General features: G+C 42.9%; 1 protein-coding gene across 3 annotated transcripts in view; it reads left to right on the top strand.

Moving 5' to 3' along the window:
- Window positions 1-16,901, top strand: part of CSMD1 (CUB and Sushi multiple domains 1) — a 1,996,605-nt gene extending 1,979,704 nt beyond the window's left edge. For all 3 annotated transcript variants that reach the window (XM_027049973.2, XM_027049974.2, XM_053217751.1), the window contains 4 exons: window positions 2,285-2,397; window positions 2,975-3,062; window positions 9,853-9,985; window positions 13,501-16,901. In XM_027049973.2, coding sequence (XP_026905774.1) covers window positions 2,285-2,397; window positions 2,975-3,062; window positions 9,853-9,985; window positions 13,501-13,660 — 494 coding nt within the window. In that variant the 3' untranslated portion in view covers window positions 13,661-16,901. The remainder of the gene's footprint in view (window positions 1-2,284; window positions 2,398-2,974; window positions 3,063-9,852; window positions 9,986-13,500) is intronic.
- Window positions 16,902-17,411: the final 510 nt, after the last annotated feature.

Genomic DNA, 17,411 nt, shown 5'->3' with positions numbered 1-17,411 from the left:
AGGTTGGTATTCTCATTTTTAAAGATTATAGAACCAGCCCAGAAAAGCTAATTAATGTGCTTGCGATTATGCATGTGACATACTAAGTCAAAGATGTAAGATTTATATCCAGAGCTACATGTCTCCAAACTTCATTGTGTCAGTATCCTTGTTTTCAACTCACGGTCCTCGTGAGATTTATTTGTCATCCTGCTGTTAAAATAAAAGCAGCTCTAATTTATATGCCAGACCCCATTTTATGTACTTAACATGTATTATCTTCCTCATTCTTACGTCTGTCCTATGATATGAGCATCTTGATCAGACACATTCTTTACTGATGATAAAAGAGAGAAAGAGAGAGAGAGAGAGAAAGAAAGAAAGACCCAGAAAAATGAAGTGTCTTTGCTAAGGTGCTTTGGTAGAGGTAGAATTTGAACTCAGAAATCAGGATTTCAGCACTTGGAACCTCCAGTACACACTCTTAATAAGTGTATCGCCTTTCTGACTATATAATGTCTTTTAAAATCTTCTCATTTATTTCACTTCTCACAGCTATGTATCCTTGTCTATAGACCAACTCCATGAGGGTAGGGATTTTCTCTGAGCTATTCTCAAGGCCCAGCCCTGGGCCTGAATACCAAGGGGCCCCGAATGGCACCTGCTCTTTCTCCAGTCACTGGAAAGTATGATGGCGGCTCAAGATCCCCCCCTTCCTCACATTCCCCTTTCCTGCTTCCTGGAAGTGGAAAACGTCCCAATATACATACTATGGATTGAGGAAAAGCAAAATAATTTCAACTCCGAGAGGCTTAGCAGGCACCTATCTGTGAGCCCACGGTCTCGCTGCCACACGCGACTTCCTACGTTGAACCTATAACTGGAAAAGTGATTGGGCCACGTGCCCAAAGGTACCCGTCATCAAAATCCACCCAGGAACTTTTTTAAATGTCCAGATCCCTCAGTCTTCCCCAGCTGCCTGGCTTAATCTTTCTCCTGGTAGAGTTTGGATTTATTCCTTTCTCAAAGAAGGTGGCTCCCTGAAGAGGGAGGGAGGAGGAAGGCAGAGCGTGCAGAGCCAGCCGCGGCCACACTGAGGCCCTGTGGGGGTGGCTGTTTGCCACATGAGACCGTATTTCATTACGTCTCCCTAGAGCGTGTAGCCCTGGGCTTCAGAGTTTTAGAGGTTGGATGTAATGCCAACAACACGGAGCGGCTGAGGGCGGGAGGAAGACCAGCCCAGAAGGCCTGGGGCAGTCCCTCTTGTCAGCTGGGCCCCACTGGTTCCCCTCCACCCTGTGTGCCCGCCAGCGGAGACCAGGTCCTGGGACAGTAGAGATTAGCTTCTCTAGTTAGTTAGCAGTTAGTGTGAATTAGTAGCTCACGGCCGCGTTTTCTGGAACGGGCAGCAGCATCTTCCTTTGACCCCGTGTTCTCGGCACGGAGGACATTTTGGTTTTAGGTTATTATTCATTTAGCACTTGTTTGTTTACTTATTTACCTACTTCCTCCATGGGGTGGGGAGCGAGCTCTGGCTGTCAGCACAGTCCCCGCCTGCGCCTCGCCACGTCACCTCATCTCTGGGCCGTACTGTTAAGTGTCATTCTCGCCGCCTCACGAGAGGTGTGACTGTGCGGTCTGTCCTGCCCAGAACCGCACCGGCTACTCAGGGATGCTCGGCACGTTCCGCTCGCCGTGCTGTTCACTCTGTCTTTAGAAGGAGCCATATTTAGGGGCACCTGGGTTTCAGTCAGTCAAGCATCCGACTTCGGCTCAGGTCATGTTCTCCCGGTTCTTGAGTTCAGGCCCCGAGTCAGGCTCTGTGCTGACAGCTCGGAGCCTGGGACCTGCTGCCAATTCTGTGTCTCCCCCCTCTCTGCCCCTCCTCTATTCACTCTCTCTCTCTCTCTCTCTCTCTCTTTCTCTCTCTCTCTCAAAAATAAATAAACATCAAAAACAAAAACAAAACAAGAGGTAGCCATATTAGGGCTTCTGGCTGGGGTCTCTTTGTCCTCACAAATGACCAAAATATGAATTTAAAAAGCTAGATTAAAACAATAATATAACTGAGTGTGTATAACCTTTATTCTTTCTGTGGGATAAAGACGTCGAATGCAATGCAGCGGATGGGTACGTGGAAAACAGAAGTACTGAGGCTCAAATATAAAAATAACAGCAATAATTTCCATTACTTCTGATATTGTCCTCTCTGTACCATATTCCAAATCAAATGGATTGAACGCCTGAGTTATTAACCCTTGTGAAATCCTCCAATGTAAGAATAACCGACTTTGATTTTCCGTAGGTGTTTACAAGAAGGAAGAAGCTCACTTACTTCTGAAGGCTTTCCAAATTAAAGGTCCCGCAGATATTTTTGTAAGCAAGTTTGAAAATGACAACTGGGGACTAGATGGCTATGTAAGTACTTCCTGTGAATGGTCGTCACACAGGGACAGAACAGGCACTTAGACCCACGTCCTGTATGTAACCCCACATTCCACCCCAAAGTCTGAACATGGCCATTGCGTAACCGCTCTGACAGTTCTAAAGAAAAAGTCATTCCCAGATAGAAATTTAACAAGCGCCACTAATATCCTTCTTTGCAAGTTAACCATCGTTCGTGTGCCGACTCATTGTCCGACATAAGGGTATGTGGCCTCATGTGATGCTCCCCAGCCAAGAGTGTGTCACAAAGTGAGTTTAACATGACGTAGGTTATATATGAATTCCTGTATCTGTCCCCCTTTACGACCCATGCACATGTTCTCGATTTTACTACCTGTTTCATGGTGAAAATGAAATAGTGAGGATATATGTTAGTCCTAGTTCACGTGTGTCTTTTCCAGTTTTTAACTGACGTGTCACTGGAAGGAAGGACACAAGACACCATATTTAACCTGTACTATCTAGCTGTGAGAATACAGTTCTATTTTGACAGAACAGAGTATTATTAATCCCCGCCATGCATTGTTTTTCTCTTCTTCATGCACATCAGGTGTCATCAGGACTTGAAAGGGGAGGATTTACTTTTCAAGGTGACATTCATGGAAAAGACTTCGGAAAATTCAAGCTGGAAAGGCAAGGTAAATGCTCGCATGTTATTTTTTTAAAGCACATGTCAACTTGGCCTTCACGTTATTGTGCTGAAAAGAAATGGAAAGGCCACGACCTTGGAGGAAACATAAAAAAAGTATCGGGAGAGACAACCGTGTTTTACAATAGAACGGAAAAGAAGTGCTGGGCACAGCAGAACCGACAAATACAAAGCTGGAAGAATGCAGTATGTAGGCCAGATATGGAACTAGTATCCTTACTATATGAAGAGATACTAAAAACACGGAGACAGTGAAGCCAAGGTGAAGCTCAATTAAGGAACTAAGTAAACTACATAGCCCTAAGAAAATTACAAGAGGGACTCGGAGTAACCAAGAAAGCACGGAAAAATCTCTAACTTCTAAGAAATGTATATTATGGCAACAAAGGTTTTCCATTTTTAATGATCACAACATCAGATTTTTAAAGCAGTTATTCTGGGGAACAGTAGAAACAGACACCAGGGCCCTCCATTCCGGAGGTGTCCAGGCAGAGAAGGACAAGCTGACTCTGCCCAGAGACTCTGCCTTTAGAGATTCCAGCCGGTCAAGTGTGGAAAACTCTTCCTCGTGCACCTCACACGACTATGATAGTTGCTTAAATCAATAGTTTTATGCAATGTGTCACATTTAATAAGAAGCAGTCTATTTCAGTGTATTTCACTAAAGAAGTGAGGACCGTATATTGACGGGGAGAGAGGCGCATGACTTCTACAGGAAGAAAAAGTTCACTGCAGATAGATAGATCCTCCTTCCCTGCTTCCGATCTTTCTCTGCTACTTGATTTCTACCTTAGTTATCGGAGAAAGAAAATATGTGAAAAAAAAATTCACTAGGTTAGACTCTTCCCCCATCTACCAGCTAGTTTTGTAATCGAGGAGGAGTTAGAATCTTCTTGGGCCTGTCTTCATCTGACATCTCAGCGGGGAAGTCCCTTCTGGGTGGTCGGGAAGATTAAGAGACAGCGGAAAGCATTCACTTTGTGCACGCAGAAGCTCTTTGCACACGAGACTCGCTGCGGTTGTCACTGCCGACGGGGATGAGAAAACACATGTTTGTAATGCGATTAGCATCCCATTTCTCCTGAACAACATAGACTACTTTATACCCTACTTGTAGAACACTATTAACATAATAATTTGGGGGGGAACATTATATCCATATAGGCTTTGACCTCTGAGCTGCCTTTCAGAGGCACAGGGGTATAATATTTTGTGACGATTATCACTCACGACTCAGTTCATAAGACTCTTACCAAGATACTGAGGGGTTCCAAAGGATACATATACCAACCTGTGTATTATTATATTTAAAATAAAAACTCTACCAAAAAGAGTAATCAATCGTAAACTACTCTAATGCCACCATTCCAAATGCAGTAGCTCAAACTAGAAGAGCTTTAAATTACAATGTGAGCAGTGGTACTTTAAATTGGGCTATGTTATTTTGAGGTAATGACATAGAGTAAATGCATTGGACCAACGCTAATGATGAGTCAAGTTTGTTCTTGCTCTAAGCCAAAAACCCTAGAGTTACGCGCCCTCCCTTCTCCCCCGGCACATGCTCCAGTAATTCCGCTTAAGGACGCCCCGGGGAGCTGTGCGCCATCCCCCGTGGACTTCTGGGTTCACTCACCCGACAAACCCGGCCTGTACAATCACTGTGCTGTTGCCCATTTCCTTGCATGACACCATTTCTTCCTAATCCGACAAAATAGCAGCCTGCTTTAGCACGGAATCTTTATTCCCACGTGATGATGAGTTTATTGTCAGGAAAAATAGTTCGCCTCACTAGTTTGGCTAAACCCTATTTTCATGGATGAAAATAAACCACCTCTTAATCATCTACAGTCAGTAGATAAACGGGAAGACAGTGATCTTTAAATGGATACTAAACCAGCTTGGGTTGAAAGACCACCCTAATGCAGAAACTCCAGTAGGAACCCGAATGATAAATTGGCTTCCCCATTTAAACTGAATCACCCCACCCCCAACCTCACATACACACACAAACAGTATGGAAGAAAACCAGTGTAAAACATGCATCTGTTAAGCGACTTGTATTCCAGAATACAGAAAGGGCTTTTCAGGTTCAAGAAAACAAAAGCAAATAACCTGACTGAAAAGTCAGCAAAGGATTTGAATAGACCTCTCTCCACGTAGGTACACGTGATCGATAAGCAACGAAAAGCTGCTCAACATCACTAGTCATTCAGGAAACATAAACCACAGTGAGGCACCATCTCACAGCACTGGGATGGTGATGGTCATGTGGGTGAGAGGCGGCAAAATTGTGGATAGATTGGAGCTGTCCTACTTCACGGACAGAATGTAACCGTGGTGCAGGTGTTGTAGAAAACAGCCTGGCCGTTCATCAAGCAGTTACACAGAAAGTTACCAAAAGATGCAGCCATTTCACTCCTGCAGGCATGGCCAGCAGAACACGTAAGAACATATGTTCGCACAAAACTGTGTGCCCGATGCTTGTAGGAGCATTATTGCCAATAGCCCAGACATGGAAGCCGCCAGATGTCTGTCAACTAATGAACAGACAAAGCATGCTATATCCACACAATGGAATGTTGTCTTGAAGACATTATACTTAGGAGGAGGAGCCATGCACACACACACAAAATACACATCATAGGATTACACCCAGGGATGCCTGGGTGGCTCAGTCGGTTGGGCGGCCGACGTCGGCTCAGGTCATGATCTCACAGCTCGTGAGTTGGAGCCCCGCGATGGGCTCTATGCTGGCAGCTCAGAGCCTGGAGCTTCTGACTCTGTGTCTCCCTCTCTCTCTGCCCCTCCCCAGCTCACACTCTGTCTCTGTCTCAAAGGTAAATAAACATTAAAAATTTTAAATAAATAAACAAACAAACCAACCATCCAGAATAGGCAGATTGAAGACACAGACAGCAGATCAGTGGTCGCCTGGAGCTAGAGGTTGGAGGGTGAGGATACTGGGTTTCCTTTAGGGAAGACAGCAGTGTTCTTAAATCGTAACGATGATTATGACACCATGTGCACATACTAAAAGACTGTGGACTGTACCTTTGCTGTATTATTATTATTTTTTTGTTTTCATTATTTTTATTTATGTTTTATTTGTTATTTGTTATTGAAATTGACATGCAACGTTATGTCAGTTTCAGGTGTAGGACACAGTGTTTCCACAAGCCCATTCCTTGCTCAGGGGTCACCACGATAAGTGCGCCCACCATCTGCCAACCATACGATGTTATTTCATTATTGTTCATAGTATATCTTAAGCTGTACCTTTCATCTCTGTGACTTACTTGATAACTGGAAATTCGTGCCTCTTCATCCCCTTTATCTTCATTTCACCCACCCCCCTATCCACCCTCCTTCTGGCAACCATGAGTTTGTTCTCAGTTCAAGGGTCTGTTTGTTTTTTGTTTATTTTTATAGTCCACATATGAGTGAAAGCTATGGTATTTGTCTTTCTCTGTCTGACTTATTTCACTCAGCATCATACTATCCAGGTCCATCCACGTTGTCACAAATGACAAGACCTCATTCTTTTTTTTAATTTTTTTTTATTTTTGACTGAGTAATATCCCATTGTGTGTGTGTGTACACATATATGTATATCATGTACACACACGCACACACACACATACATATATATATATATATATATATACAATCTTTGTCTATCGATAGATTTAGATGTACTTTGGGTGGGTACTCTAGTGTATGAAGTTCTTTCAATAGTGATCTTTTAAAAAATTGAATGGCTAGCTTATTCCATGTGAAGAGATGCTTGCCCTCATTCTTAAGCAAAGATATGTGAATGAGGAACAAATGATTTGTCAGAGCAGCAAGAGTAGAGATAGTATGAAGGAGGAGGGCCAATGGGAGGGGAGGGCAGGGGAGGGGAAGAGGCTAGCGGTTGGATACCACACAATTGCCCAAGTGTTTTGTAGCACTCCTCATGAAATAATGGTTGAAATGAAATCAGAGCACCACTTTGGAGGACAATCTGGTAAGATTTAGCCACGCGAAAAGTTACAAATTCTGTTAGGCAATGATTCTGCTTCATAGAATTTATCTTGTATGTTTAGACTCCTGCTGCTGGGTAGCTACAGAAAAAAGATTTCATTGCGACATTAGAAAAATACTAGAAATGGCCTAAATGTCCTTCAAAGGTAGACTGGCTGAAAAATTTCTGGCATATCCAATTAATAGTATACTATACACCTAAAAAAAAATAAATCTAATTCATGTGTGCTGATGGAAAAATTTCAAAGATGGATAGTTAAGTTGAAAAAGCCAAACACAAAAAATGTATATCCTATTCCCATGTTTTTAGAAAAGTATGAAAGGGAAACAAACGTATATATTAATAGTCCATTGCTGGAAGAACATTATATTATTTGTGTATCTTTTGTGCCATTTTAATGACTATCATGTGCGTGTATTACCCTTTAAATCTTTGAAACGAGAGTAAATACATGAAACTCGCCAGGAGCTCCTGAAGGCGTGATCATTGAGAAGCTCCCAAAGACCTTCTTTTATGTTACTCTGTGTTACGATGGGCAGTCTCTTGCGGCAGGTTGATTTTCCACGATTTTATTGATGAGAAGTCCGATGCCTATTATGTTCAAACGTAGACAGTCTTGTCTGTGGATAACAAGAAAGTAACTTCGGTTAATTTAAGCAGAACACAAATTCATTAGAATGAGGCAGAGATTCACAGAACTACAGAAAGCTGGAGAATGAGGTGTGGTAACTTCATGGAAACTGATAGATGCTGAAGTACCACATGGCAGCACCGTCTTTCACTTGACACGCACGTATTGAGCCACTACTGTGTCCTCAGTTCTCTCGTAGGCACTGGGGGTTCAAGAGGAAGTCTAGCCGACGAGCTCCCTTGGCACAGTGCAACTCCTGTCCTAGTACACACAGGTCCTGCTGGACTTGTGGCCGTGTGCCGTGTGCACTGTTGAGGCAGGGAGGTGTCCTGACCTTTCAGTGTCACCACAAGTCTGTGGAGTGGGTGCCATCTGAGCGGGCTGCCTCGGCGCCCTGTACGGGACATTGTCACCCTGGGCGCTGGCTGTTACTGCTGCACCACTGCTGCTGGACCCACCACCGGGGACACTCAGCATTGTCCTCAAGGCTCCCCAGCCGCCACAGCCATGGGATGGCTTCCGAGCCACCTCGGTGCTGTGCGTCAGTCACCCCAGTTTACTGCCCAGGGTGGAGGCATCCAATGGGGCGCGAGTTTAGAGAGAACATGTATCTGGCATTTTCCCCTCGCGTGGGGGCTGTGGATGCCTCTGAAAGTGAAAAATTACCTGATTCATATGTGCTGATGAGGAAGGATCTCAAAGAAATATGGTCAAGTTACAAGAGCGAACATCAATTATAAAATATGTTCATGTTAGAACTTAGGACGGTAAGGAGTAGCGTAATCCGGCATCTGTGGATGCGACGACAAGTCAAATTCTTGCCATGTTTTTAACGTGAAAAGAGGATTTTTTTGTTTGAAAAGCTATTTAAATATATTTGATTGTTTACTTACATTCATGGTTTGTGAAAGAAAATGAAACAAAACTTCTCTTGTATTTAACATTCCGTAAATTCTGGTACTACACTTCTGAAAGCAGGTCAACTTATTTTTCACAATTCTGCTATATCCAGATGACCCCAGTCATAATCCCTCACACACGTGCATTGAGTGAGCTCAAGCGATTAAGCCAAATACATTTCAAATTTTGTGTTATGGGTAAACAGTTTAGATCAAACTTTTTTTTTTTTAACATTTATTTATTTTTGAGACAGAGAGAGACAGAGCATGAACAGGGGAGGGTCAGAGAGAGAGGGAGACACAGAATCTGAAACAGGCTCCAGGCTCTGAGCTGTCAGCACAGAGCCTGATGCAGGGCTCGAACTCACGGACCGCGAGATGATGACCTGAGCCGAAGTCGGACACTTAACCGACTGAGCCACCCAGGCGCCCCTAGATCAAACTTTCTTATCTGGAAGGAATCGCTTGAGAAGTGTTTTCTAATTTGAGTTTTCATCGTTTGCATCTCTGTCTTGGCCGTGCATCTATTTGACACTCTGTACACGTGGATTATAAATTCATAGTTACGTCACTTTCATGACATTTGAGATGTTTACATCCGCCTTCCCTTCCGATGGACAGAGATCACGTTTTATCATCCTTCCGTGTCCTCATGGAAACTGGCATGATGACATTGAGCTATATCCTTTTGTTGAGCATTCTTAAACCCTAACGAATTCTGCAATGTACCTAAAATGAAAGAGGTTACACCAATATATTTGCATACGGAGAATGTAATGTCATTTATATAGACCCCTGGAATATTTAGGTAATTTCATCAGCTACCGTTTCGCTGGAGTCTGTGTCTTAGGAAAGGATATAACAGCCAATGGTACCCATAGATACGTCCACATACATAGACAAAACCATATGGATGCTTTCAGTTTCAGTTTCAATGCAAATGTATCTGACCGAAAGTCAAAGTCACAATGTATGGTGCCCCTTTCGCCTTTCTCACATTTGACACGTGAACTTTTTTTCATGGTATTCTTGAAGGTCATTAAGGAATAATTCATTTTTTGTAACTTGATCATTAACAGACGTTAAAATCTTTCAACAAGACTGTCCGTTTATCGATGGAATTCAACTCCTTGGAGGCTCGGGCCCCGTTCATAAAAGTTGCCAGAGGCTTATCTTCCAGTATGAACGCGGGACCTGCAAACTAATTATTCGTTTTGTTCTCCAGATCCCTTAAACTCGGACCAAGACCCTTCAAATCATTACCACGGCACTAGTAGCGGCTCGGTCGCGGCTGCGATTCTCGTTCCGTTCTTTGCTCTGATTTTGTCCGGATTTGCCTTTTACCTCTACAAACACAGGTACCGTAAAACGCCGGTGTGCTTGCGAGGCCCTGGTCTGGGGAATGCGCACTGCCCCCCGTCACACGTTCCCCACGGCTCCACGGTTTTCTCTCTGACGTTAACGATGCCCACATGGCAAGGCTTTGCTTTGCGTTGTCCGCCGTACTTTTTCAGCAGGGCGACTTCGAGTAATGAACTTTAGGAGAATAAATAGATGGATTAAGAGGTAACATGCTGTGTTTCGTAGTCCACTCAAAGACACAATAAAGGATTACATTTCTACTTTTAAGATCGGTGGACGGTTGTCGGGAACACTGAGACAGCATTTCCACCTTCCAGAAGAAGATTGAACAGAATGGTCTCTGAGTTCTTTCAGCTCCATGAATCTGTGATCTAGAAATTGTGGGTTTATTCCTTTCTTTGAGCTCTCACTATGTAGTAAGAGATATCACATGTTCCATCGCTTGAAAAAGTGTTCTGAATATCTATTAATTTGCATATCCCTGCTAACTGAAACATGTCAAAATTGCAGAAAAACAACTTTAGTGAAGTAGATCCTTTCCTTGGAGTTAATGTGGATCCCTGCCCCCCCCCCCCAACAAAAAAAAGCTGTGGAGGAATTATAAGTCCTTATACATGTTGTCTTTCTCTGGATAATGTATTACCTGGATGAACATGGCATATGCCAAACTGTTCTAAAATACTACTTAGAATAGTGGTATTCCCTATATATAATAAGAAGAAACTAAGAAAACAAAAGAAAAATAGAAAAAAAAAACCATGATTCTCTGAGATATTAAGGTATGTTAAATGTGGTCTATGTTCATTTATGTGATACAGATATTTCTGTTTAATCCTGGTTTAAAAAAAAAGGAAAATGTGGTGTAGGATTTTTTTTTAATGTTTCACAGCATAGCTTCAAATATGTGCTTTCTTATGCTTTGCAAAAATACATAAAATAGTAGGAATGTCACTTCAAAATTATATTGCTATGTGATCACGTGCATGTGTACACTTTTCCTCTAGTTGGAATGTACTTATTTTAAAAATATAATTCAGTAAAAGGAATCTCAGAAGGTACTTACAAAATTAAAGATTGACACACCTGTATGAATAATAATAATTACTATTATTATATTAGTAAGTTTTAATATATATTGACATATAATTATATAATTAAATAACTAATATTATTATATAATTATTAATAATTGTTATTATTATTATTATGGAGAAAACAGTATTCTCTGCATATAAGTCTGGTGAGCCTTATCTTCAAATTTCTCCTTGGGGCTAGTTGAAGCTGTAGTAAATGTAAGAAAAGATATCCCGCCACTTTATCCAATAAAACACCATCCTGAGAAGTGCTTCTATTCTTAAATTAAATTAATTCTGTAAATTAAAAGTACATCTTCTTTTGCAAGGTTCTCTAGGAAACATAATACCCTTATAGATACACATACAGTAGGAATTTGTAATTCCTACAAATTCATTTTTGTTTTTTGTTTTTTAAAAATTTTTTTGGCATTCACGTTAACCCCAAGGTTAACATGCAGTTCATTAAAGTTCTTTTACCCCACCTATTGACATTTCCCTGTCTGTAGGGGGGGTCTCTGGAAGCCCCCCCTACGGGGGGACCCACGTGCAGGAGTCAGACGGCATCCCCACCTGCCAGTGAGCGTCTCATTGACGCAGCTCCCAGCAAGGCCGACCTTTGTATGTCTCAGAGACAGCTCCCTCCGGCGCGTCTCTGATCCTTTCAAAAGACAGCCCTACACAATTCAGCACTTTTGGTTATATCTTAATTTTAAGATGACATAACATTGGGGAGAATATTCAGTATATATCACAGCTGTAGTCTTTCAACCCTAGAAGCTTCCCTACCACAACGTCCTGTATTTCAGTATTTGGTGTGTCAGCACAGGAAATGCGTGAAGGTAGATCACAGACCACAGAAGCAGTGGGGAGGGAGACACCATTTGGTGCTTTTGTGAATTTGACCCCTTCCTTCATTTCCACGCTTGTAGGCTGGTGGGATTTAATCTCAGTGTGGCTCTCACACAATGTCGCCCATCATGCTTGTCATCCGAGAGGCCGCGCTGTGTCTAGAACGTGACAGAAGGTTGTCTAATCTCATGGCTCTCATGAGCCATTAAGCCAGTGTGACTGCTTATAGTTCTCAGAATTGGGGGGTTTCTGCAGGAGCAACCAAGCCACGCCCGGTCACCCAGGCACGTCGTAAGTTCATTTTCCTTTGAGTTATTGCCATGTACCCAGGGAACGCACCAAGCTATGCGTTTTCTCTCCACTGGCTTCTTACCCTCTACAGATGTAAAAGTTCCTTAAGCAGTTGGCTCCACGTTTCTCGAGTTAAAACCTTATTCCTGCTCATTTCTGACTTGCTCTCATTACACTTGGAAGTGTTTCCTCCATCAGAGCCAGGGCTCCTAACACAGGACTCCCACACTCTTCATTCTCTGCAGTCCTCGGGTCCCATCCAACTCTGTGGGGTTTCCCTGGCAATTTGGGAATGGTGGTGACCCCTGACCGGGGAGACTACACAGGGGATTTAGCCAGCTTTTAACTTCATTAACGTTTGGCTGCATTAGTTTATTCCATTTTGCTACTGGAGCATTTTCAAGTTCAATGTCAAAGACCTCTCCAACTCCTGGGGCAGTTGACAGGAACCTCATTCTGTGAAACGTACACGCTCAGAATTCTCTTTTTTCTCAATGAACGTAACGTAAGTTAAGAAAATTTACTAGCTAAGTCACTAAAACAGAAGCATCAATAATGTTTTTGCTAGTGTGGTTGTTGACATTAAAGTTGGGTTTTTACCACCTGATGTATTTGCCTTATATAATTTCTCTGGAAAAAAAAAAACAGGGGGGAACAGACTAGACAGCTTTAAGTCTTTTACATCTAAAATTACTTTAATTCTCTAAAGTTAGATCATACACAAGGGGTTTCTTTAATTAGAACCTGTAACCAGTAGTTTGACAAACAGTTGAATGTCTTTTCCATAACTTAGTCACTGGTTATATTATATTACAAGAATAGCTAGTATTTGGTGAACATTATAATAGCAGTGAACTAAAGTTTATGTTCCTATTTTCGTTTGATCTGAATGGTCCTTAAGGGTTGACATCTTGATTCAGCATCTTACGTTTTAGAGAGTGACTGAACAGTGACTTTCTCAGGGTCATAACAACTTACAAATGACAAATGTCTAAACCAAACTCGGACCCCGGCATTGATGAGTTTCCCATGTTGCAAAGAATATTTGTAAACGGCAGCTAACTCTTTGATTTTAGAAACAGCTTCCATTTTTTTTTAACCGTCTCTGTAATCCCAACAACCAATTCTAAAAAAGAGAAAGGTCTACGAGCGTGGCGACACGCAACCTTCCCCACAACCGTGTGTGTGTGTTTCCCTGCTGAGTCGGGCGTGACGTCTTGTACTCAGGCCCCAGCTGCTGTGCCTCTTTTCTTGAAATCTGGGCACTAACGGTCTGTTCCTTCTTTCCCCTCTAGAACGAGACCAAAAGTTCAATACAACGGCTATGCCGGACACGAAAACAGCAATGGACAAGCTTCATTTGAAAACCCTATGTATGATACAAACTTAAAACCCACAGAGGCAAAGGCTGTGCGGTTTGACACAACTCTGAACACAGTGTGCACAGTGGTATAGCCCTCAGTGCCCCATTAGGACTGATTCATAGCCATACCTCTGTTGGACAAGCAGTAACTCCTTTGGTGCCATATACCACTCTCCCTTCTAGTCTTGGCTTTGCTGCGGTGATCTTTCACATCTTCTGCTGGCGTCCGTGCGGCGGGAATCTCCAGTCACGTGCGCCAGAGTCTCCTGAGGATCGGGTGACACAGAGACCTGCATTCTGAACGTGGATTCTCCATGCCTGGCTTCATCTGCTCGGGATCAAGGCACATTCAAGGAAGACTGCCGAGTCACGCCAATACTTTGTACTTAATGCCTCAGACTTTCGTATTTCTGTGTGGCTGGGATGCCTTTCAATGCAATCTTCTGGGCACGTGGATACATCCCCTGGGTGCGGTGATAAAATGATAGCACCACAATATGTTGTTTTGTTTTTTTAACCCCCATAAATATGAATACTCTGAAAAACAACAACAACAACAACAACAACAGAGCTCTCTTGAAGAAACCTTTCTGGTAGAGATGCACACACCTACAAACGCTTCACTCTGTCCTTCCTGAGACCTGACAAGCTTTGAGGACTCACGGCTCCCCTCGGTGTCCATTCCTAGGGCCATTTGCAAATTTCCCAGTCAGCCGTTCTATTGCAGAATTTTTGATGCACAATTTTTTGCACTAGTGTGTTATGAATGACTGAGTAAGATTCTGATAAAAAAATAAACTATTTACACAGGGTTTATACACACTATCCATTGTATATAAGCATCTTCTCATGCTGTCCAGCGAAACATCCACCATCCATCCGTTCAGTTGGCATCTTAGCAAAAGAAAACATCCCCAGATATGGCACAGGTTTTAAAGGGAAACGTGGTGTTGAAGAGATTTATTTTATCATTGCTTCTTTTAGCTGCATATGTGTGTTGAAGTCATTGACGATGTCGAGAGGTGGGGAAACACCAGAGGGCTTTGCAGTTGCCGCACACTCTGTTCCCTTTAGCAGCACCCGTGACCGCCAGTACTGCTGTATTGCGTGGCCAGGGGGCTGCTGAGCTTCTCTTTGCCGTGGAGAATGTCAGTAGTAATTTATTTTAGATAGCTCCTGAGCTTGTGAGGCTTGGCTCACTGTAGTCTTCCCTCCGCATCACAGTTTGTTCTTCCAGAGCACCGCCACTCTCCGCCGTGGCACTGAAGGACAGTGCTGTGCAGTCGCCCCTTGAACTCAGTGGGAACCGTCCGGGAGCAGAGCATCAGATGTCCCTCCAGAGGCCAGGAAACATTACACACGCTCCTCTTTCCCGGTGACACATTTTACACATCACTGTGTCCTTCGTTTCGTGCTAGTTCCAGATGCAAAGACAACTGGATTTTTCACGTTTAAAATTTCTCATACATTAAATTCTGAATGATGGTAGGAAGGAAATGGGTGTGGTCCCCAGTGCGGATAAAAACATCAAAGGATGAAATAGAAGACATGGCAATGAGATGGTGATGTCACAAAACCACAGTGAAGACCGAGTTTATTTTTATTTATAACTGTTGGCTAAAAGCGTTTTGAAAAGGCAGTGCTTATTTTGTTATTTGCATTTTAAGTACGTACCCCCCATATGGAAAACGTCTCCCTTCTCACATTCCAGAGCAGCGTCTGTAGAGCGTTTCATTCCTGTTGTTGTGGGCGTATTCACACCTAGCTTTAAGGCCGATATAGTGGTGTCTCTGTTGCATGTTTAAATGCAGGGCTTCAAAAGTGAAAAAAAAAAGAAAAAAAAAAGGAAAAAAAAAAGACACAAAAACCTGTCAGGATAATAGTTCATTCTTTCATGTCATGTGTTTTGATTTGAACGCTTTAGCGGATATTTGATCCTTGGTGCCCACTGTCGCGTTGCTCGTTTGAAGGGTCCTATGCTGTTAGGAGGACATAACTGACCTCTTCTAGTTGCTTCTTTGCCTTTTGAACTCCAAATGACGAATTCCTTAGTATCACGCTGAATTCCCAGCACCTTTTCCTCTGGCCAACCTGATAACGTGACTGGAGATTTGCTTTGCAGCCTGGGGCCCTTACGCGGATTTTTCTCCTTAGACTAGACAAGGTCAGCCAGAGCCAGGCTCCTAACACGCACACTGACCGGGCACGGAAAGGGAGCGTGAGGAAGTTCCAGGATCGCTGTGTGCAGGGGAGAACAGGGTTACTATATATATTAGGTGTATATATATACATACATATATACATATAAATATATTGTACATATATCTAAGTTTGAGTCATTCAAACTAGGTGCAAAATGCTGACTTCAGAGTCTGAATCAATGTCTCTCTCCCCCCATCCCTGACCTGCTTGCCGGTCAATGACGTTACAAATTCCTGAAACGACAGGACATACATACACGCGGCAACCACATATCAGATATTAGATATCATTTTCCTTTGTGTGCACAGTAAACCCGACCTTTGGTTGCCACTTTGGAGCATGTTATTAAACCCCAAATACAACATGCGATGGTCCTGCGAGAAGTCCGCCGAGTTTCTTCCTAGGGTGTGTGCGCGGTATTGACCCAGATCCCCTGCAAGGTGTGGAGGCGCGCGTGCAGGTGGGCCGCACACGCGCCTTCCGCCGTGGGGCTGCAAGACTCCTTCTGGAAGCGCCCAGAACCGTGTGCGGGAAGGACCCCATGCTAACACAGGTTATGTGCTTCAGAGCTGTTTAAAACTGCTGCTCGTATCACACATCTTGCCTTTCTTCAGGCTAGCTGCAATAATTTTTTTCTTCTGTAAGATATTTTGTAAACAACAACAACAAAAAGCTATTATAAAAAAAAAAAAGGGGGACAGAACGCTGGTATCACGATCAGGAAACCCATCGCACCTCTGCCCGCCCCGTGTTACCATCTCGCCACATGCTGCTGACATGAAGTAGGTGCAAACGACCTTTTTGTACAGAGATATATTTTTTATGAAGAATTTGTAAAATTATTAAATATGCTGTAATTTTTTGATTAATGTAGGTAAATTGTTAAAAAAAATAAATGTTTTTACAAATACAGAACTGTAATTTTCCCAATAATGTACAATGTACCACCCCTAGCTGATTTTCAGTTCCGACCCTATTACACATGTATTAATATTAAAGTGGCCTGTTAAAATGAACAGTATCTTTCTTTTTTGTCAAAAACATTATAAAGAGAGTGTAATATAGCCTGTGCAATGCCACCTACCTTTAAAGCAAATCAGAGTTCTAATTAAATATTTAATTTTAGATTTCTAGTTTTTGGTGTGACTTTTTTTTAGCCTCATATGTGCACGAATTTATTTCACCATAACAGGTGCGTGGAGTCTGTGTCAGGGGAGGAAAAGAGTGCAAGCGTTCGTAAGGGGCTCTCATTGCACTTAGAACCAGGCTCAGTGTTTCCCCCCAGACGTTGGCATTGTGGGCGTGATGAACAAACAGCACGCTTGTGAGTGAGCATGATTCGGAGGGTGGCAGGGGGAAGCTGACGTATTTCTCCGTGGTCTACCTAAACCCCGTGAGAGGAGTTCTTTCTGTAGAGGTCTATGGTGTGGGAACATGACACGTAAGGACTTGAGGGACTCATTTAACAAAGCTTTTCAAATATCACACTTGAAGAAGGCTCAAAAATTTCCCTCCCTCAGCCTTTAAAATTCAAGGCCAGCTGTGGTCCACTCATTTTGGAGCTGAGAGAAAACACAACACTTTACAACTCCTCGGTGGCCCATCAAGCTGAACGTCCTGCAGTTAAACAGAATGATATAC

The sequence above is a fragment of the Acinonyx jubatus genome, chromosome B1, assembly GCF_027475565.1.
Source record: "Acinonyx jubatus isolate Ajub_Pintada_27869175 chromosome B1, VMU_Ajub_asm_v1.0, whole genome shotgun sequence".
NCBI lineage: Eukaryota > Metazoa > Chordata > Mammalia > Carnivora > Felidae > Acinonyx > Acinonyx jubatus.
This window is presented reverse-complemented; position numbering and strand designations above follow the sequence as displayed.